This window comes from Erythrolamprus reginae, chromosome 9 (genome assembly GCF_031021105.1).
Source record: "Erythrolamprus reginae isolate rEryReg1 chromosome 9, rEryReg1.hap1, whole genome shotgun sequence".
Classification (NCBI taxonomy): domain Eukaryota; kingdom Metazoa; phylum Chordata; class Lepidosauria; order Squamata; family Dipsadidae; genus Erythrolamprus; species Erythrolamprus reginae.
The window spans coordinates 3,879,701-3,903,165 of record NC_091958.1 but is presented as its reverse complement, the minus strand read 5'-3'; the positions used below and the strand labels follow the sequence as shown (position 1 = coordinate 3,903,165).

The window sequence follows — 23,465 nt, the reverse complement described above, 5'->3', positions numbered from 1 at the left end:
ACGTTAAAAACTAAAGGCAAACTCTGGAGGCCTCCAGGCTGTTAAAGAGCCTTTGTAAACCTTGAGGATGAAACCACATGCTTGAAGTGGAGCGTGTATCCATCCACATAGCATGTGTGAGCGAATACTTTTTGTAACGTTTATATCTTATCCACTATGAGCTGGGTTTCCTACTTAGAAACATAGAAACATAGAAGACTGACGGCAGAAAAAGACCTCATGGTCCATCTAGTCTGCCCTTATACTATTTCCTGTATTTTATCTTAGGATAGATATATATTTATCCCAGGCATGTTTAAATTCAGTTACTGTGGATTTACCAACCACGTCTGCTGGAAGTTTGTTCCAAGGATCTACTACTCTTTCAGTCAAATCATATTTTCTCACGTTGCTTTTGATCTTTCCCCCAACTAACTTCAGATTGTGTCCCCTTGTTCTTGTGTTCACTTTCCTATTAAAAACACTTCCCTCCTGAACCTTATTTAACCCTTAAACATATTTAAATGTTTCGATCATGTCCCCCCTTTTCCTTCTGTTCTCCAGACTATACAGATTGAGTTCATTAAGTCTTTCCTGATATGTTTTATGCTTAAGACCTTCCACCATTCTTGTAGCCCGTCTTTGGACCCGTTCAATTTTGTCAATATCTTTTTGTAGGTGAGGTCTCCAGAACTGAACACGGTATTCCAAATGTGGTCTCACCAGCATTCTATATAGCGGGATCATAATCTCCCTCTTCCTGCTTGTTATACCTCTAGCTATGCAGCCAAGCATCCGAGTCTGTGGAGAGGGGCGGCATTCAAATCTAAATAATACATAAATAAATAATAATACTTGCTTTTCCTACTGCCTGACCACACTGCTCACCCATTTTGAGACTGTCAGAAATCACGACCCCTAAATCCTTCTCTTCCGAAGTTTTTGCTAACACAGAACTGCCAATGCAATATTCAGATTGAGGATTCCTTTCCCCCAAGTGCATTATTTTACATTTGGAAACATTAAACTTATGAAACTAAGTGAAACTAAGAAATCCTATACATGGTCTGTGATTTGTAGAACACATATTGTGATTTTGTTGTTGTTGTCATTTTGTATCAAATAGGCAGTGTTGGCTTTCCATACTATTTCCCCCTAACTTTCCCAGTGTTTATGGATCACTTCGCTTGACTATTTCTTCGTTGCATCGTCAAACCAAATTACTGAAAAAATTATTCTAATGATTTCTTTTCAATAGACACAATCTATTCATGGGAAGAAGAAACTGTTATGACACACAAGGCTCAACTCATAATTTTTTTTCCACTTGAAATATCAAAGAAATAGGACTTCTATTTGAATTAAAACATCGCTCTGCAGAGCAGACTAATTACAGGTTGAATTTACTGGGAAATAAAATTAGACTCGCTTCCATAGGGTTACTTAAGAAGGGATGGAAATTTATTTTGCTACCATCCCTTATGGATGCTGACCCATAGCCGCAGTGGTAGAAACACCTCAAAGGAGGTTAATTAGATAAGAAGTTTCAGTATAAATCTGCTATGTTTAAAACTACACTCTCCTTTTCTTTATTTCCTGCTAACAATCTGCTTCCAGGCATTCAGGGTTGGCCTATCTTTTATTTTTGTAGTTTTGCAATTTATTTTGTAGTTCAGAATATTCCCCTTCAGGATAATTATGCTTGAAGGACAAAAGGAGGGGAAAAAATACTTATTCTAAGCAAATCTGTACTTTATTAGCACCGAGTTGTGTTTCTCTTTTTCCCCTCCTGGCCAGCAAGTATGACAATTGCGTTGCAATGCGTCTAAACCAGGATCTCAGCAGGAATGTGTTTCGATCGGTCGTGTTTGTATTCGCCATCATCCTTCCTTTCTCCCACTTTCTCACGTGCTAACCTGGCCTGTGATTGATTGATTGATTGATTGATTGATTGATTGATTGATTGATTGATTGATTGATTGATTGATTGATTGATTGATTGATTGATTGATTTATTTATTTATTTATTTATTTATTTATTTATTTATTTATTTATTTATTTATTTATTTATTTATTTATTTATTTATTTATTTATTTATTTATTTATTTATTTATTTATTTATTTATTTATTTATTTATCAGGTTTATATGCCGCCCCTCTCCGCAGACTCGGGGTGGCTCACAGCAATAATAATACAATGTAAGCAAATCCAATATTTAAGTTTAAGTTAATTTTAAACCCCAATTTAAAAACCAATCATACATACTAAGGTACCATGCATAAATTTTATAAGCCATGGGGGAGAGAAAGTCTCAATTCCCCTATGCCTGATGACAGAGGTGGGTTTTAAGGAGCTTACGAAAGGCAAGGAGGGTGGGGGCAACTCTGATATCTGGGGGGAGCTGGTTCCAGAGGGTCGGGGCCGCCACAGAGAAGGCTCTTCCCCTGGGTCCCGCTAAATGACATTGTTTAGTTGACGGGACCCGGAGAAGGCCAACTCTGTGGGACCTAACTGGTCGCTGGGATTCGTGCGGCAGAAGGCGGTCCCAGAGATATTCTGGTCCGGTGCCATGAAGGGCTTTATAGGTCATAACCAACACTTTGAATTGTGACCGGGAACTGATCGGCAACCAATGCAGACTGCGGAGTGTTGGTGTGACATGGGCGTATTTAGGAAAGCCCATGATTGCTCTCGCAGCTGCATTCTGCACGATTCCTAATGACTAGTGTTGGTTGAACAAAACTTGCACAGTTCGTTTTCTTGCTGAACTTTGCAGTGTTCGGCATGCCGAACCCAAACCCGCAGTTTTTTAAAAGTTCAGGTTCAGCGTTCGTTCGAACACCACGAAGTGCTGCCACCCGGCTGTCATAGAAACATAGAAATCTGACGGCAGAAAAAGAGCTCATGGTCCATCTAGTCTGCCCTTATACTATTTCCTGTATTTTATCTTAGGATGGATATATGTTTATCCCAGGCATGTTTAAATTCAGTTACTGTGGATTTATCTACCACGTCTGCTGGAAGTTTGTTTCAAGGATCTACTACTCTTTCAGTAGAATCATATTTTCTCATGTTGCTTTTGATCTTTCCCCCAACACATCGGGTCTGTGAACAGAATATGGAATTCCACCGACTGGCACCAACATCCAAATAGTTCCCGAAATATCTGGATGGTGATGAACTGACCAAGGAGGACCAGGTGACCCCACTTGACCACGTTCAATTTCAACAAAACTTTGCACATGTATTCCTTATACCATAAGGAATATATGTGCAAAGTTTCATTGAAATTGAAGGTGATCAAGTGGGGAAGATTCTGAAAATTGGTCCACTTGACAAAGAATGACCCTGTTAGGTTTGCTCTGCAATTCTACCATGCTCTGTATTGTAGTTATGTATTACAGCTAAAATGTGTTTAGGCTTGATATCTTTGTTTACTGATTATAATAGAGACAACTGGTAAGAAAGACTATGTACTTGTATTTGGATTGTTATTCTGAATTATTATGTGTACGACTTTAGACTGTTTATGTCTAAACATATATGTCATTTCTCAAAGTAAACTTTAAACTTTAAACTTTAAACTTCCCTCAACACTGTCAGACTTTCTACTAAATCTGCACTTCTATTCTACTAGTTTTTCTCATCATTCCTATCACCCATTTCCTCCCATGTTGACTGTATGACTATAACTTGTTGCGTATATCCTAAGATTTTTATTAATATTGCTTCTTCATTGCTTATTTGACCCCTATGACAATCATTAAGTGTCGTACCACATGATTCTTGACAAATGTATATTTTATTTTATGTACGCTGAGAGCATATGCACCAAGACAAATTCCTTGTGTGTCCAATCACACTTGGCCAATAAAATTCTATTCTATTCTATTCTATTCTATTTAATTCAGATTAGTATATCTGTGTGTGGCTGAGTAGTTATTCACAACTAATCTCAATTTAAACATTTCTCTATGTGCACAACCTTGGTAAACAAGGATTACTCTGCTCATACATTAACATCAACTTTTCTTCTCCTTGCTGGAATAACAACGTGACTCAGATTTCTTTCATGCTTTCTCTATTTATACAGCTGCAAGTAGAGATCACTGATGTCTCTGGGAAGACCATAGAAGATCCAGTCTCTCTTACTATAAACATCATTGATCAGAATGACAACAGGCCCATTTTCCGGGAAGGACCATACATTGGGCATGTCATGGAAGGGTCTCCAACAGGCGAGTAATCCAGATTATTTATTGTTATTATTATTTATTGGATTTGTACTCTGCCCCTCTCCGCAGACTCGGGGCGGCTAACAACAATGATAAAAAACAACATGTAACAATCCAGTTTAATAAAACAACTAAAAACCCTTATTATAAAAACCAAACATACACACAAACATACCATACATAACTTGTAATGGCCTAGGGGAAGGAATAGCCTAACTCCCCCATGCCTGGCGACAAAGGTGGGTCTTGAGTAATTTGCGAAAGACAAGGAGGGTGGGGGCCGTTCTATTCTCTGGGGGGAGTTGAATACTGGCAGGAAGTCAGAAAATGCTTCTCTTCCCATTACTTTTTGCCCACCTGTTTTTTTTCTGTTCAAGTAAGGAGATATCTTTAAACAGACCCAACCAGATGCAAGTCATCTAATGAATTTTAGGGCTGTGTTCACAATTGGAAATGTGTTTTATTTCAAGCTTGCAAAGAAAGAAGTCCACTAGAAACATTTTGTTGAACGTTCCGAGTTGGGTGGGTCCCATCAAAAGAGACAAGTGGTTGGTCTCAAAATTTAACCATTGAAGCTTTATTTTGAGATTGGAACATCCCATTCAGAATTTGATCTCGAACTGTCTCGATACGTTTTAACCATAAGAACAATCCCTAACAATGATCTCATTTGTCTGCAGCAACACTTTCAATTTTTGTAACATAGCTCTTTTATTTCCATTGCTGTATCATGTTTTATCTGCAGGAGTCCAGGTTTTAATATTAGAGCTCCCCACCCATGCTGTTTCTCCTTCCCTTTTTATCTTTTTTCCCCTTGGCATTTTGGAGTCCTCAAGTAAAGAAACAAGCAAGAGTTAACAATGCTTTATCTTCCCTTTCTGGCGAATACCAAAGATTGGGTTGACTGGTACAAGAGCAGGGATGTCATCAGAAACATTTGGGAAGATAATTTTGGGGAAGATGTCGCGGCAGAGCAAAGTGGCATCGCTTGTGACAGCTCCTTTCTGAGTTTCTGCAGGCTGCAATAAATCACAAATACGGGAAGTAATATCGGTAGATCATGCGAGACAGCTGGGCATCCTACAGATTAAAATCCCCCCTATATTTCCCCATAGCAAGTGGAAATCTTCAAGGAAAGAAATATTTAGCAGGACAGAAGATCGGAGTCTTTCTTTCTCTTCTGAAATGGGTCTTTGTCCTTTGCAATCAGGTATTTGTCTTTGCAAACACGGAAGTAAGAGCAAACTTTTTCCTTAAGTAAAATTAGAAATGGCTGAAATTTAATCATTCATCCACTCATCCACCCATCCATCCATCCTTCCACCCATCCATCCAGTCACCAGGAGATGGTGAGTTCTAGTCCCACCCCAGGTATGAAAATCAGTTGGGTGACTTTGGGCCAATCATCAGGAGATGGTTTTAATCCTGCTTTAGGCATAAAAGTTGGCTGGGTGACTTTGGATCAATCACCAGGAGACATTGAGTTCTAGTCCCGTGTCAAGCATGACAGTTGATTGAGTGGTTTTGGACCACTCTTCCTCTCTCTCTCTGGCCCAAAGTCAGAGATGAAGGAAGGAAGAGAAAAGAAGGGAAGGGGGAAAGAAGGAAGGAAGGGGAAAAGGGAGGGAGGGAGAACAGAAGGAAGGAAGGAAGGGGGAAAGGGAGGGAGGATAGGAGGCGAGAAGGTAGGGAGGGAGGAAGGAAGGAAAGGAAGGAAAGGAAGGAAGGAAGGAAGGAGGGAAGGAAGGAAGGAAGGGTCAAACAGAAGGGCCACTAAAACTGACTTTTTCCTCTCCTGTTCCTGCATTCAATTGATGTATATCCGCCAAATTATACTCTTTTTTTTTACAATTTGGATTGAACATATATATTCATGTCTATTTAAGCTGGAATTTGGCTCCCACCCCCAAATACTCTCCCCATTTTAAGTCGTTTTCTTTCTCCCTCCTTCCCTTCCTTTCTTTTTTGCATGTCCAATTCCATCTTCCTTGTGATCGCCACTGGTGCGTAGGGCCACTTAAGCTTTCAAATGACTAAAATTGCATTCAATTTGCTGAGCCCGGCAGGATCCCTTCTTGTCTATGACCTGTGATTCTAACAACCTGCAGGAAACCACGGGAGGTTTTTCTTAAGAGCTTTCTGTAGCCGGCAGATAAAATAGACAAGCCCCCCCCCCCTCTCCCTGTGTGGTGTTCCTGCAGCAACGAGACACACCAGCAGATCGTTTTGTGCCTTCGCTGCTAAGTACATACATAAATATGTCCTTGAATGCATATCCACTGTTTCTCCAACACAGCAAACACCGATCCCTTCCTAATCTTTCAGTAGGGTATCTGCATAGGGCACCAAGGGTCAAAGGATCATCATTCACTGCTGGATTATTTATTTTATTTTATTTATTCATTCATTTGTCCAATGCACAATACATATGGAAGAGAATAGACATGAAGTAATATATATAAAGATAATATGTAAAAATAGAGGAGAAGATATATGAAAGGAAGAAAATATATATGATATATGAGATAAAGGAAAGACAATTGGACAGGGGACGAAAGGCTGGCTAGTGCACTTATGTACACCCCTTACTGGCCTCTTAAGAACCTGAGAGGTCAATTGTGGAGAGTCTAAGGGAGAAATGTTGGGGGTTAGGGTTGACACTATTGAGTCCGGTAATGAGTTCCACGCTTCGATAACTCGATTGTTAAAGTCATATTTTTTACAGTCAAGTTTGGAGTGGTTAATATTAAATTTGAATCTGTTGTGTGCTCTTGTGTTGTTGTGGTTGAAGCTGAAGTAGTCATTGACAGGCAGGACATTGCAGCATATGATCTTGTGGGCAATACTTAAATCGTGTTTTAGGCACCGTAGTTCTAAGCTTTCTAGACCCAGGATTGTTAGTCTAGTTTCGTAGGGTATTCTGTTTCGAGTGGAGGAGTGAAGGGCTCTTCTGGTGAAATATCTTTGGTCGTTTTCAAGGGTATTGATGTCCAAGATGTGGTATGGGTTCCAGACAGATGAGTTGTATTCAAGGACGGGTCTGGCAAAAGTTTTGTAGGCTCTTGTGAGTAGTGTAAGATTGCCGGAGCAGAAGCTACGTAGGATCAGGTTAACAACTCTAAAGGTTTTTTTTAACAGATTGACAGAATTGGAAGGAGCCTTTCAGGTCATCTAGTCCAACACCCTGCCCAAGCAGGAAACCCTGCAATTCTAATCTCCGGGGGGAGTTGGTTCCAGAGGGCCGGGGCCGCCACAGAGAAGGCTTTTCCCCTGGGCCCCGCCAAACGACATTGTTTAGTTGACGGGACCCGGAGAAGGCCCACTCTGTGGGACCTAACTGGTTGCTGGGATTCGTGCAGCAGAAGGCGGTCCCTGAGGTAATCTGGTCCGGTGCCATGAAAGGCTTTATAGGTCATAACAACACTTTGAATTGTGACCGGAAACTGATTGGCAACCAATGCAGACTGCGGAGTGTTGGTGTAACATGGGCATTTTTGGGGAAGCCCATGATTGCTCTCGCAGCTGCATTCTGCACAATCTGAAGTTTCTGAACACTTTTCACATGGGTAGCCCCATGTAGAGAGTGTTACAGTAGTCGAGCCTCGAGGTGATGAGGGCATGAGTGACTGTGAGCAGTGACTCCCGGTCCAAATAATACTATCTATTATTCCCCCCAAACCAAAAAATTGCAGCATCACTTTAACCATCCTCAAAGGAGAGCCACAGCCCCTTAAATATATCTCTATATAACACTTCTAGTGGTTAAGAATTCATTCTCTGCTAAAATATTCAGCCGATTCCTATTATTCGCAGATTCCACATTTATGAATTTGCCTACTCCGTAAAACTTGTTGGCACCCATAAAGTCAATACTTGTAGTTGTTTGTGGGCAAGCAAAGCAGTGAAAACTGTGAGTTTGCTCAACATATATGTTGAAATTTCTCTCTTCAGTGAATTCAGTGTTTGTGGCAACTTCACACAATGTTAACTACCGTGAAAAACGAGGATTGACTGTGCATATTTTTAAAAAGTCTCAGTTTTTATGCATATATTTTTATTTTTACATTAACCAAGAAATTTAGGTGACAGACAAAATGCATTTACGGTAAGTTGGAGAGTAGCTAGAAGTGAATGAAATTTATTTATTTGTTGGATTTGTATGCTGCCCCTCTCCAGAGACTCGGGGCGGCTAATAGCAATAATAAAACAGCATATAATAATAATAATAATCCAATACTAAAAACAGTTAAAAACCCATTATTATAAAAACCAAACATACAGACAGACATACCATGCATAAAATTGTAAAGGCCTAGGGTGAAAGTGTATCTCAATTCCCCCATGCCTGGCGACAGAGGTGGGTTTTAAGCAGTTTACGAAAGGCAAGGAGGGTGGGAGAAATTCTAATCTCTGGGGGAAGTTGGTTCCAGAGGGCCGGGGCCGCCACAGAGAAGGCTCTTCCACTGGGTCCCGCCAAGCGACATTGTTTAGTTGACAGGACATGGAGAAGACCCACTCTGTGGGACCTAACTGGTCGCTGGGATTCGTGCAGCAGAAGGCGGTCCCTGAGATAATCTGGTCTGGTGCCATGAAGGGATTTATAGGTCATAACCAACACTTTGAATTGTGACCGGAAACTGATCGGCAACCAATGCAGACTGCGGAGTGTTGGTGTAACATGGGCATATTTGGGAAAGCCCATGATAGCTCACGCAGCTGCATTCTGCACGATCTGAAGTTTCTGAACACTTTTCAAAGGTAGCCCCATGTAGAGAGCGTTACAATAGTCGACCCTCGAGGTGATGTGAGCATGAGTGACTTTGAGCAGTGACTCCTGGTCCAAATAGGGTCGCAAATTAGATTTGATATCCTGGTTCACCCCTAATTTTTTGAAGTATTGCAAATTCAAATAAATTTGGTGCCCAAATTTGTTAATTTGTTAATCCAGATTTGTTAATTTTACCTTTGGTGCAATAATTTCTCAAAATGCATCTTATCTCTAAACGTTGCAGTCTAAACGTTCAAGGTAATGGTATTTATAATATTCTGTCTGTAGAGTTTGCCGAAAATAAGCGCCTCCTTCCTTGATCAGAGAGAAAACCTTGTAATGATAGTTGCAAGTAAATTACAGGCGTGCAATTAGACTATTGCTAGTTCTAATGATCTTAAATTAAAATTATGAATAAATACATTCAGGGCAACATCAAAAACAATTTTGTTTGTGTGCACTATACTTCAGCGAGAATTAAATCGGTGGAAGCTCTTTTGATGTTTCTTCGTAAAGGAGCTGTTGCAAAATGTTTACATAAAATCAAGGGCTGGTTTTGATATGACGTGCAAAGGAAATAATCCAAATTAAATCTCAGTTGGGAATACTTTGGAGATGGGTATTTGAGTTGGCACTAATTCCAATGTTTCAGCTTGAAGCAAAATGGTGTGAATTGTCAATTTTTTTAAAAAAAAGAAAGCTGTAGCATCAGCCATAGTTTAGACTAGTTGATAGGCAAGATCTAACCTTGATTGTGATGTAATCATTATATAATAATAATAATAATAATAATAATAATAATAATAATAATAATAAGTCACCACACTTCAAAAGAGACATTGAAACTCTGGAGAAGGTGCAAAAAAGAGCAACCAAGATGATTAAGGGACTGGAAACCAAGACTTACCAAAAGAGACTGAGGGAACTGGGCATGGATAGCCTAGAGAAAAGGAGGGCCAGAGCGGACATGATAGCAGTCTACAAGTATACGAGGGGATGTCACAGAGAGGAGGGGATCACTTTATTCTCCAGGGCACCAGAGGGCCGGACGAGGAACAACGGCTGGAAGCTGACCAAGAAGAGATTCAACATGGAGATAAGGAGGAACTTCCTGACGGTCAGAGCGATCAACCAATGGAACAACCTACCAGTGGACATTGTGAACTCCAACACTCTGGACATTTTTAAGAGAAGATTGAACTGCCACTTGACTGGTGTACTATAGGGTTCCTGCTTGGGCAGGGGGTTGAACTTGATGGCCTTCATGGTCCCTTTCAACTCTAACAATAAATAAATAAATAAATGAATGAATGAATGAATGAATAAAATTTATTAGATTTGCATGCCGTCCCTCTCTGAAAACTCAGGGTGGCTCACAACAATAATACACAATGTACAAATACAATATTTAAAAACACAATTAAAAAAACCCCTTATAATAAAATAATCACACAACCCAATCAAACCATAGATAAATCAAAATAGGGGAGATGTCAATTCCTCCATGCCTGGCAGCAAAGGTGAGTTTTCAACAACTTGGAAAAGGCGAGGAGGGTAGGGGCAGTTCTGATCTCTGGGGGGAGTTGATTCCAGAGGGCCGGGGCCGCCACAGAGAAGGCTCTTCCCCTGAGCCCTGCCAGACGCCATTGTCTGGCCGACGGGACCTGGAGAAGGCCAACTCTGTGGGATACTAATCGGACGCTGGGATTCGTGCGGCAGAAGGTGGTCCTATAATTAATCTGGTCCAATGCCATGTAGGTCTTTATAGGTCATCACCAACACTTTGAATTGTGTCCGGAAACCAATCGGCAACCAATGCAACCAGATTAAAAATCACAACAATCAAAGCACAAGCGATATTGCAGCTTTTCATTGCCGGATGGTGTTTCCAATTCAGCCTATTTTTCTCAGCCTAGAAACAACCAAACCAATGACGTTTGGGGAACTCTGTCTTTATTAGGCTGTTGTTGGTGTGTTAATTAAAGGAGGGGAAGGAGGCATGTTTCTTAATTAAAGTACAAATGAATTTTTAAGGAAGCTCGGAAGATCCCCACTGGGTAGTAAAGATTGCTCGCCTTCAACAAGCAAGAATAATTCTGTGCCGGTTTGCAGGAAGATGGTTATTTATGCCACGCCATTCCAGAAGGGAGTTTTATCGTAGTTTCTGGAGCATCTTCCCATGTGGCTTTTAAAGGACAGGGCTGGCTTCAAGCTAGCGGAGGAAAGGTGAAGGACAAAACGTTTGTTGGCGCAATAAACAGATTCAACAGTGAAGTAGAAAACGAATGAATGTTCCACTTTGGAGTGGGATGAAATTTGCTATTGCTTTTCTTCCACCCCCAAACCAAAGAGAGGGATCTAGTTATTTGACTCATAGATCATTTTACTGCTTTGTTTTTTTGTAAAAGCAAAAACAGTTTTAGAATATTATGCCATTTCCCATAACATAGTCTAGAACAGGGGTCAGCAACCTTAGAAACATAGAAGATTGACGGCAGAAAAAGACCTCATGGTCCATTTAGTCTGCCCTTATACTATTTCCTGTATTTTATCTAAGGATGGATCTATGTTTATCCCAGGCATGTTTAAATTCAGTTACTGTGGCTGGAAGTTTGTTCCAAGCATCTACTACTCTTTCAGACAAATAATATTTTCTCATGTTGCTTCTGATCTTTCCCCCAACTAACCTCAGATTGTGCCCCCTTGTTCTTGTGTTCACTTTCCTTTAAAAATATATATATATATTTATTAAATTTTTCCTTTTTTTAAAAAGTACATAATCATATTTACAGATGAATCTACATCGTATATACATTCCTATCGACATTGTCTTCTAATTACTTTTAGATTTCTTGATGTTTTATTTCAATGCTTCTTTTAAGTTTCTTTTTTTTTGTCCATTGGTACCATTTTGTCCAGGTTTCATAATAGTCCGATTCTTTTCGATTATTAAGTTCCATTGTCAATCTGTCCATCTCTGCACAGTCGTATATCTTGATCTCGTTGTCTTCAGGTATTTGCGGATTTTTCCAGTTCTGTGCAAATACAATCCTTGCAGCTGTTGTAATATGCAAGCTTAGATATTTTACATTTTTAGAATAGGTGCCTCTCATAATACCCAATAGAAAAAATTCTGGCGTATATTCTATTTTTGTATTTGTTATTTGACACAACCAATTATTATTATTTTTTCAGTATTTTCTTGTCTCTGGACATAACCACCATAGGTGAAAGAAGGTGCCTTGAGTCTTATTACATTTCCAACACGTTGGGCTTTCCTAATAAAAACACTTCCCTCCTGAACCCTTTAACATATATAAATGTTTTGATCGTGTCCCTCCTTTCCCTTCTGTCCTCCAGACTATACAGATTGAGTCCATTAAGTCTTTCCTGATACGTTTTACGCTTAAGATCTTCCACCATTTTTGTAGCCCGTCTTTGGACCCATTCACTTTGATCAATATCTTTTTGTAGGTGAGGTCTCCAGAACTGAACACAGTATTATTCCAAATGGGGTCTCACCAGCGCTGTCTCTCTCTATATATATATATACCTTAAAAAGTCATATACTTATATACCTTAAATAAGTCAAAGAGCCATTTGGACCCATTTCCCAGAGAAAACAAAACACCTGGAGTCACAAAACTTGGGTGGGCATTGCCAATTTGATGTCACTCCCACCGGGTCACATGACAAATCCCTCCAGCTATGCCTACCCAGGTTTTGTGGGTTTGCTTTCTATGAGAAAAAGGTATCTATCTGTCTCTCTTCCCTCTCTTTCTCTCTCTCCCTCTCTTTTTCTCCCTCTCCTCTCCCTCTCTCTCTTTCTCTCTTCCCACTTCTCTCCATCTCTCTCTCTCTCCCTTCCTCCCAACCCATCTCTCTCTCTCCCTCCCTTATCTCTCTCTTTCCCCTTCTCTCTCTCCTTCTCTCTGTGTGTGCTGAGAAAACAGCATTTCAATTAACATCCGAGAAATACAGTAAATCAGAATCCAGACTTTGCCCTACTTCCAAGTTCCAATTTATTAGCAGAGCCATGTTGGTTACGAACTGTAGTCAACCCGATACTAACTTTTCCTACAGTTCTCCACCCAAGTTAAGATTCATCCCTTGTCCATACACCCACAAGTTCATCACATGGAGCATTGTTGCCTCTCGTGCAATCACCCCTCTCCAATTCCCACAGTACTATTCTACTTGTGGCAGGCCAAAGTCTCCAACTCAAAACGATGGCTTCAGCCCAACAGATTTATTATTTCTTTATTGGATTTATATGCCTCCCCTCTCCAAGGACTTGGGGTGGCTCATGACATATCAAAACATAATAATAATAATTAATAATAATTTATTAGACTTGTATGCCACCGCTCTCCAAAAACTCGGGGTGGCTCACAACAACAATAAAACAATACAGAATAAATCTAATAATTAAAACTGTAATTATATTTATAATTATACAGTATGCAGATCTAAAAGTTCAATTAATATAGCTAAAATGTCTTTAAAAACCCTAACCACATTTAAAATCACTCATTCCATTTGCACCGGGAGCTAGGGTCTAATGGCCCATAAACTGGTGGTGCAAATAGGTCTTTAAACTCTTATTGAAAGCGAGGAGGGTGGGGGCAGTGCAAATCTCTGGAGGGAGATGATACCCAAGGGCTGGGCCCCCCACAGAGAAGGCTCTTCCCCTAGGTCCCACCAGATGATATTGTCTGGTCGATGGGACCTGGAGAAGGCCAACTCTGTTGTTGTTCAGGCATGAATCAAAGTAGAACAATCAGTTGAAATACTTATTTTTCTACCTTGTACTCAACAAGAAAATATTCAAGAGCTTTTAAAATTCGTTCTTCTATCTTTTTATTTATTCTGCTTCTAATACATCGGCAATTAATGTCCTCTTTGTGCCTTATTTAAACATTTTAAAGCATAATTGCAAATAAAGCCGCAAGAAATGTATTGAAATAGAGATAGGAATGTATATATTCATAAGTTGGAGAGAACAAGCCCAAACACCATGGAGGGAAAGGGTAATTAAAAAATAGCGATTGTGCTTAATTCATACATTTTTATTATGTAGTAGTACTCGGTTTTCTGAAGGAGAAGTACTGGAATCAACCTATATGTATAATAATATATGGTTCATTGAACTCCGGTTTTATATATTCATCATTTTTGGAGTGCTATGTGATGGCAACTTTTAGCCTCCCAAAGGATCGAGACTGAAGGGTAAAGTAACTTAAATCGATTAGTCAAGTGCCTGTATTACAAAGCTACCTCCCTCTATCATAAAAAAAATACATGGGAGTTTTAAAGAGCGTTTCTTTTAATAAAAGTCTGCCTTAAAAGAAATGCTTGTTCAACAGAATTTGGAAACCTAATGCTGCAAAAATTTGCAGATTGTGTATGTGGGTAAGTGAAAAAATATTATATATTATTTTATTTTATTTATATATTTCATATATAAAACATGAAATATTAAAAGCCCTCCAGCAATTCTCCTATTGCTTCTGGGAGATTTTGGTGCAATAGATAGTAGATTGCTTCTTGATGTAGCAAATCAATACATCTTTATTTGAAGAAAGTTTTAAAATGTAATCAAGAAGCTTTAGCAAACAGGATTTACTGTTTTCTTTGCCCGGCAAATATCAACCTATCTCTTGGCAGTTAGGTGGGCTTTGAAAATTTAAAGTTTAATATATATATAAAACTGGTGCATCTTACAGTTTGATTGGCATGTAGAAAATGTATAATGAGTTTCCAGAGGAAAGATGGGCATCAAAACCCTATGGGTAAATTGCTAGCCAGCTAGCTGCATTCAATGGATTCATATTTAAGCTGGACCTTTAAAAACAGAAGTGACCTGTTTCAGAAATTCATAAATAACAATAGCACCTTGGGGAACTTCCTGAGAGAAGGCATGAAAAATGAATGTTTTATTTTTTACTTTGACATAAAGTTTATTTTTTGCATTTCTCTGGGTTCGGCCCCAAACCCCTTGGAGATCTTGCTTGGTCTACTTTATTAAATATACGGGTTTGATTCCTCCCTTCTTGGTTAATGCATTGGGAACAGCTCAATTGAGATTTAGTGTTTCACTTTTCTAATTTATACATATATATATATACACAGACACACACACACACCCATATACCATTTTTGGTTATTATTTTTAAACAGAGGGGTTAATATTTATAAAGAGTGTTTTAGGCCAGCATACATATCAACTGCTTATTTTATAATGAAATACATATAAATATGGATAGCCTCTAGGGTAAAAACGTCTTTTGCATTTTGAAAAATGCAAACCAGTGCAGAAAAGGAAAATGCAGTGGGCTTGGAGAAATGAACTCGATTCGCAAATAAATTGGTGCAGTCCTGATTCCTTTGGATGTGTTCAGTTTTAATTTTCAGCGGTCGCGCTAAAGGGAGAGCAAACTGCCCAGTATTACATAAGCCTAAAGGAAAAGCAGGCCTATTAAGATGGGCCTAAGGAAATCCAAATAAATCTATTTACAGGGAATCCTCTGCTGAACGACCACAACAGAGGCTAAAATTTACGTCACTAAGTGAGACAGTTGCCTGTAAATGAATTTTGTCCGCTATTTTTTCAGTCTTTCTTGCTGTTGTTTTGTAAGTGAATGACTGCAGTCAGTAACCTGGTTGTTAAGCGAATCTGGCTCCCCATTCCCCTTGTCAAAAGGTCGCAGAAGGTGAATCCCATGGACACTGTGACTGTTATATGGAGAGTGGTGGCATATAAGTCCAATAAATGAAGGAAGGAAGGAAGGAAGGAAGGAGGGAGAAAGGAAGGAAGGAAGGAAAGGAAGGAAGGAAGAAAAAAGGAAGGAAGGAAGGAAGAAAAAAGAAAGAAAGAAGGAAGAAAGAAAGAAAGAAAGAAAGAAGAAAGAAAGAAGAAAAAAAGAAGAAAGAAAGAAAGAAGAAAGAAGAAAGAAAGAAAGAAAGAAGAAGAAAGAAAGAAAGAAAGAAAGAAAGAAAGAAAGAAAGAAAGAAAGAAAGAAAGAAAGAAAGAGCCGGGATGGCACAGTGGTTAGAGTGCATAAGTCACTTTTTTCAGTGACTTATAGGTCACAGTGATAAGTCACTTTTTTTAGTGTCGTTGTAACTTTGAACCGTCACTAAATGAACTGTTGTAAGTCAAGGATTACCAGTCTGGGGGGGGGGGTTGTTTGTGTTTATGCATTTGGGGCCCAGTGGAAGTGAAAAACTATTTTTTTAATATAAATATTTTTATTGATTTTATAATATAAAACACACACACAACATATAACAAGTGCTCAGTGATTAGTGCCCGCAACCAGACAATATTCATACCCCTCCACCAAAATGTGGGCATATTTTGTATATACCATTTTAACTGAAGAGGAATATATCTATTTACATATTATACAGTGATTCTAATTTATTCCATGTAGCTTGGTCTCGAATTCTACTGACCATATATCATCTTACCTTGTCCCATCATCCCATCAGTTGTCGCAAGTCAGTTTCATTAACTGAATCCATCCTCTTATCCATAATCTCAAATTGGATATGAACCACCATATACCGATACCACTTTTGTATTGTCCATTTTGTCGCATCCTTCCAACCTAAGACTATTACCACCCGAGCGCTTTCCATCGCTGCTTCTTTTATTTCTCTAAATTCTCCCGTCTTGTTCCTTTTAACTAATACTGCCATTTCCTTTGTAATTGTCCATTGTTTATCCTATTAATATCCTCTTGCACTTTTTTCCAAAGATTCACTACTACCGGGCTAAAAACTATACCCATTTCTTTTTTCCCTCCAGAAAAAAAAATGCCTTTTCTTCCTTGTTAGCATTCTTTTCCCATTGCTGGAAAATTATATGCTGTCATCCTAGTTATTAGTAGTTGATCAGATACTAATCTCACAACAGTTGGGATAAATGGCTGGGCAGCTTAGCTGTCAATGTGTTTATTTCATGGTATCTACCCTCTGATTTCCATCCAGAGCTATTTCTGCCTACAGTCTGGCTGCCTTGGTCTTTTTTTCTCTCCCTGTTTTTTTTTTTTAAAAGCATGAAAACCGTACTCATATTTCACAGGTTTTAATTGCACAATCTCCTCCCTGTTTCTTTATTATATTTTCACATTGAAGAAAATTCAGATCACATTTTGTTCCGTTTTTACAGATCACAAACCTTCTTTGTTAGTGAATTACATTATTTTTTAACCTACTACATTAATTAGCGTGCATCATTTCTTATACATTTGTTGTCTAATATTTATTACAATTCCTGAATGATAAATAAAAATATTTACAAGGTATCTGTCGTTCATTTTGATTGTACTGTTGCCTGTTATATTATTTCTATATTCTCTTTTGAATCCATTCATGCCATTTTTGCCATGTCCTTTTTGATTTGTTGATTTTATTTCCCTTGATTGAATTAGTAATTCCGTCCATTTCTACACAATTATATATTTTATCTATTATTAAATTTTCCATTGGGGTCTGTTCGTTCTTCCATAATTGTGCTATTGCTAATCTTGTTGCTGTGTTTATATGGGTTATAAGAAGTAAGGTTTGTTTGGAGTAATGTCTCCTCCAGATTCCTAACAACATACCTTCTGGAGTATATTCTATTTCTTCTTTGATTATCTCAGTGAGCCAGTTATGAATTATTTTCCATTTTTTTTGTATTTTAGGGCATGACCACAACATATGAAAAAAGGTGCCTTTTTCATTTTTACATTTCTAACATGTATCTTGTAATGTTGGATAAATCTTTGCTAACCTAGCTGGAGGGATATACTATCTGTAAAAGAGTTTATAGTAGTTTTCTTTATATGCAGCTATTTTAGTTATTGCAGTCCAAGTTCTTTCCCAGTCTGCTATATGTATCTCGTGTTGTAAAAATTTTTCCCATGCTATCATTGGTTTTTTAGTTATCTCTTATATTCTATCCTGTTCAAGAAGTATTTGATATATTCTAGTTATCTGTTTATTCTCATGGCCTGTTAGGATTTTGTCCAATGCTTTAGTAGTGGTTTCAATACCAGGTGTTTGGTTATCTATTTTATATCTGGATTCTATTTGGGCGTATGTCCACCAGTCCATCTTATGATTTAACATTTCCAATTCTTGTCTGGATTTTAGCTTTCCATTTGGGTGTAAAATATCTGTATATTTAATGGTTTTAGTTACATCTATCAAATTTGGGTATATAATGGCTTCCATAGTGGACAGCCATCTTGGGATTTTATTATAATGCTTCTCTCTGGCCTTTATCTGGGAGAAAAGATTCACAAATAAATTGATTGCACACGGGTGCTAACCTTTCACTATCCCCAGGGGGGCAGTAGGGGTTTTTAAAACCCATTGCTACAGGTTCGCACATGTGCAGAAGCTTCCTGGGCAGATGGGCGGAGCCTCCCACCGCCAGCACTACTGGTTCGCAGAACCAAGCCAAACTGGGAGCAACCCAGCCACTCCAAGTCTTCGGAGAGGGGCGGCATACAAGTCTAATAAATTATTATTAATTAACCCACCACTGCCCAGGAGTGAAATTCAGCAGGCTCGGAGAGGTTTGATAGAACCAGTGGCGGCAGTTATGTGCAGTTTGGAGAACTGGGAAACCACATCACTGACTAGTCAGCCCGTCCCATCCCTACTCCTCCCACTTACTCCTCCTCTCCTTCTTTTCATGCTCATACACACTGAACAAACTTGTGAAAGTAATAATAATAATAATAATTTATTAGATTTGTATGCCGCCCCTCTCCAGAGACTCGGGGTGGCTGACAACAACAATAAAACAATATAGAACAAATCTAATAATTAAAACTTTAACTAAAACCCATTATCGTAGAAACAATCGATACTATGCAATCATACCCACTCATAATTTTAATAGTCAGAAAAGGGGGTACATTAGTTACCCCATGCCTGGTGACATAGATAGGTCTTCAAGCTCTTGCGAAAGGCGAGGAGGGTGGGAGCAGCTCGAATCTCCAGGGGAAGTTGATTCCAGAGGGCTGGGGCCGCCACAAAGAAAGCTTTTCCACTAGGCCCTGCCAGATGACATTGTTTGGTCGACGGGACCTAGAGTAGGCCAACTCTGTGGGACCTTATCGGCCGCTGGGGTGTATGCAGCAGAAGGTGGTCCTGTAAGTATTCTGGTCCGGAGGCCATGTAGGGCTTTATAGGACATCACCAACTCTTTGAATTGTGTCCAGAAACTAATCAGCAACTAAGAGGCAAAAAGCAACCGGGTTGAATGCTAGAAGATTTGGCCAAACTTTTCTGTTGGGTCTGTGGGCTTGGGTTGGTGGGGTGGTGCCCCCCCCCACCTTGCCATGAGTGACGTCAAGTTGGCCACACCCACTCAATTACATGAACCACCACCACACCCACAGAACCAATAGGGAAAAAATTTCAATGTCAGCCCTGACTGTCCTTCCTGTTAGTGAGTACTTCACCTTCAACCACAACAACACACGAGCACGTAATAGAGACAAACTAAATGTAAACCGCTCCAAACTAGACTGCAGAAAATACAACTTCAGCAATAGAGTGATCAACTCCTGGAATGCTCTACCTGACTCTTTGGTTTCTTCCCCAAACCCCAAAATCTTTAGCCTTGGATTGTCTACAGTCGACCTCTCCCCTTTTCTAAGAGGTTTGCAAGGGGTGTGCATAAGCACACCATTGTGCCTACCGTCCCTGTCCTACTGACTTCTTCTTTTATCTGTTATCTAATACATGCTTGATGAAATAAATGCATAAAGTAAAATAATAATAATAATAATAATTATTATTATTATCATAATTATTTTTATTATTATTATTATTATTATTATTATTATTATTATTATTATTATTATTATTATTTATTGGATTTGTATGCCGCCCCTCTCCGCAGACTCGGGGCGGCTAACAACAGCAGTAAAACAGTACAACAAAACCCAATACTAAAAAAGCAGTTAAAAACCCATTATATAAAGACCAATCATACATACAAACATACCATACATAAAATTGTGAAGGCCTAGGGGGAAAGTGTATCTTAGTTCCCCCATGCCTGGCGGCAGAGGTGGGTTTTAAGCACCTTACGAAAGGCAAGGAGGGTGGGGGCAATTCTAATCTCTGGGGGGAGTTGGTTCCAGAGGGTCGGGGCTGCCACAGAGAAGGCTCTTCCTCTGGGTCCCGCCAAGCGACATTGTTTGGTTGATGGGACCCGGAGAAGACCCACTCTGTGGGACCTAACTGGTCACTGGGATTTGTGCGGCAGAAGGCGGTCCCAGAGATATTCTGGCCCGGTGCCATGAAGGGCTTTATAGGTCATAACCAACACTTTGAATTGTGACCAGAAACTGATCGGCAACCAATGCAGACTGCGGAGTGTTGGTGTAACATGGGCATATTTGGGAAAGCCCATGATTGCTCTTGCAGCTGCATTCTGCACAATCTGAAGTTTCCGAACACTTTTCAAAGGTAGCAAATAAATGATTATCCCCTTGTATCATCTCAATTCATTGCTTACTTCTGAGCAAGGAAGAATGGAAATCATGTCTTTTAGCCAGTTGTCTTCAATGCAGAAGCCATGGGAAATATTCTAAAAGGGGTGAATTCAAAGAGAGACAAACTCTTTGATTTTTTTTTTTTTTTTTGCATACTGATTTACCATCCTTTGAAAAATTAGTAAAAGTATCTTGCAGGTTTGGGCTTTTGAAACAATCTGGAAAATGGTTGCTAGCGCCAAGCTAAGTTGACCAGATAGTGCTTAGTTACAACAAAACTCTGTTAAGCATTTTCTTTACTGGAGTAAAAGAAAAAGAAAATCGGTGTTTGGTGTCGTTCTGCTGCCCTGGGACTTTTTAAAATTAGCATAGTGCTGATCCGGGTTTATTTCCAGTGTCATTATAGCATAAAGAAAAGCTTGAATATTCAGGAATCTTGAAAGAAGGGAGGGAGGGAGGAGGGAAACTAACTTACCTCCCAAACAATGAGTGAGACAGGCTAGGATCTTGTCATTGAGAGTGTCAAAGGATTAGTATTAAAGTGACTTACTGCTACGGACTAAGCTTTTATTTGAATATCTTACATTATGTGTAGGAAAGTATCTTTATGTGCTAGTTTAATTGTGGGATAGGCATTCGGTTCTCAAATTTAAAATCAGTAACGCTTTGTTAAAGATAATCCAGTTTTTGATAAGTCAAGGACCGTTCAGGACCTTGGAGAGTGCAAAGCAAGGTTGGAGGTTTGCATGCTGGTTTTTTTAGGAAAATGCTACAGTTGAGTTAGTTGAGTTGAGTTAAGGTTGAGGCCTTAAGACAGGATGTGCACCATTGCCAACATTAAGATCTGTGGACTCCAATTCCCAGAATTCCCCAAACAGCTTGGGTGGCTGTGGAATTCTGGGAGTTGAAGCCCACAGGTCTTAAAGTTGCCCAGCATTGCACATACCTGCCTTAAGAAGGTCTAATTCTGCGGCACCTCTATTCCTACAGTGTTGTGTTTGGGCCTGGGCCAGCCGTTGCTCCCACAGATGGGAGAGACGCGGCACAAAGTGAATGTGAAAGCCTGGCTGACAGCCAGGAAGATGTGGCAGACAGCCAGGAAGATGTGGCAGACAGCCAGGAAGATGTGGCAGACAGCCAGGAGGACGAGGCCACTGGGACACAGGATTCAGCAGACAGCCCAGGGGATTTGGCCTGCAGTCCCTCAGACAGTCTTTCCTCCCTGAGTTCTTCTGCAGATCAATATATTGATCTACATAGCCGAAGAGCTATGCAAAGAAGGGATCGCTTTAAGGAGTATTACAAATCATTATAGGAGCACCTGGGCTGGGTGTGGTTCCCTTAATGAGGGCTAAAGGGATAAAAGGGAACAAAGGCCAAGGCAAACTGTGGCTGTTTATCTGTGTTGTTTTGTGGTTCCTGCTTTGAAGTTTTTGTGCCCTTGGAGTTTTCAACACAGCTTTTTCAGACAAGTGGGAGGTGAAAACTCTGGGACTTGCTGTTTGCTTCGAAGATTCAAAAGGACTCCTGAAACGTCTTTGCTCATTCCAGGTTGTCTTTGTTTGTTTTTCCCTGTGTTTTTTGTATGCGGCTGAAGGAAGCCTTGCATTGTTTTCGGACATTAAGAACTGTTTTTTGAGTAAGCTATTTTTGTTTATCTAATACAAGTTTGCTGATTAGCAGAGTACTTCTGTGTTTGATTTCTTTTCATTGGACTATTACACATTGCCGAGCCAGTCAGGCAGAACACACAGGATGCTGACTTTAGTTCAGAAGTCTTAGTCTTCCACATAGACCTAATGGGTTCATTCTGGACATGAGATTAGGACTATGTCTCCATGGGAAAGTTGTAGGAGATCTCCTTCCCTGTGGGTCATTAGACTTCAAGACTTCTTCAGACTATTTCTCATCTTCTGCCCATGGGAACCTTGAATTCTAACTTCATAGAATTTAGTCAAGTGCTAATATCTTGCATGTATTTCTGAGTAGTGTTTACATATCTAAATTGCGGAGATGGTTGTCTTCATTTTGTTATTTACAAATGTATTAAGAATTAGGGTGTTACATTATTGCATCTATGAACATTCCTGTGCGGTATTGCTGGAGATATTAACAAAGTCGCAGGTTATGCATTGGCTCTTTCATGTAATAACAGAAGCTGGGATGAAAAATGATGGTTCCTATGAACCAAATTGGCAGGTGGCCCAGCCACACTCAGGTCCCATACAAATTAGAAGTTATGTGCTGTCAAATAATATTTGAATAGTTTGTTCCCTTTTGGCATCTACTACATATTGAGAGATTTGGGTGTCTTTCTTATTTATTTCATTATTTCCTAAGTTCAGGAAATGGGAAGCTTAAATATGATTAAATATGATTATTAAACAAAGAGAAGAATATGGGAAAGAAACATGAAAAATAAGCTGTGGTTTGGCACAATTAGGGCACAATGTATAAGTTAAAAATCAACATATATCTTAAAGATACTCTTCAAGTTAATGCCATGTTGAAGCCGTAAGCCAGAACAAGGTGAAGTTTATATTGTGATCAATTGACAAATGGGATTCAAGTATTTGTGTGCAAATTAAAACAGAAAAATTGCCCTGCAATTGTTCTTTTCAACTTTCAACTTTTCTAATCAACCTTTTTTTTTCAACCCAGAAATAAATTTTCAAGTTTTGGCTGCAAGCACAAACTATACGTTACGCCAGGCCTTACATTTTAACCAATAATTTCTCAGCAGTGTGATAATTGGAAGATAAATGGAAGCTAATGTGTTTTTTTCAGTGGCTTCCCTGAGCATTAAACTTAAATAAAAGAGTCCAGTGAGGTGAAACTCTTTTCCTTCGAATACCAATTAACTAGCATTACATAGAGTCAGTCTTGAGAGAATGATAGAGAAAAGTATTTTACAATGTGGAATTGCTTAATGCGACCTATGTTGGTGATATTGCTCCACCTTTTCTTCTTCCT

The 23,465-nt window shown here is 39.3% G+C and overlaps 1 protein-coding gene across 2 annotated transcripts in view; it reads left to right on the top strand.

The window, feature by feature from the left end:
- The window catches only part of CDH13 (cadherin 13), a 553,953-nt gene that overhangs the window by 341,422 nt on the left and 189,066 nt on the right, over nucleotides 1-23,465 (top strand). For both annotated transcript variants that reach the window (XM_070761895.1, XM_070761896.1), the window contains exon 6: nucleotides 4,076-4,220. In XM_070761895.1, the coding sequence (XP_070617996.1) occupies nucleotides 4,076-4,220 (145 nt within the window). The remainder of the gene's footprint in view (nucleotides 1-4,075; nucleotides 4,221-23,465) is intronic.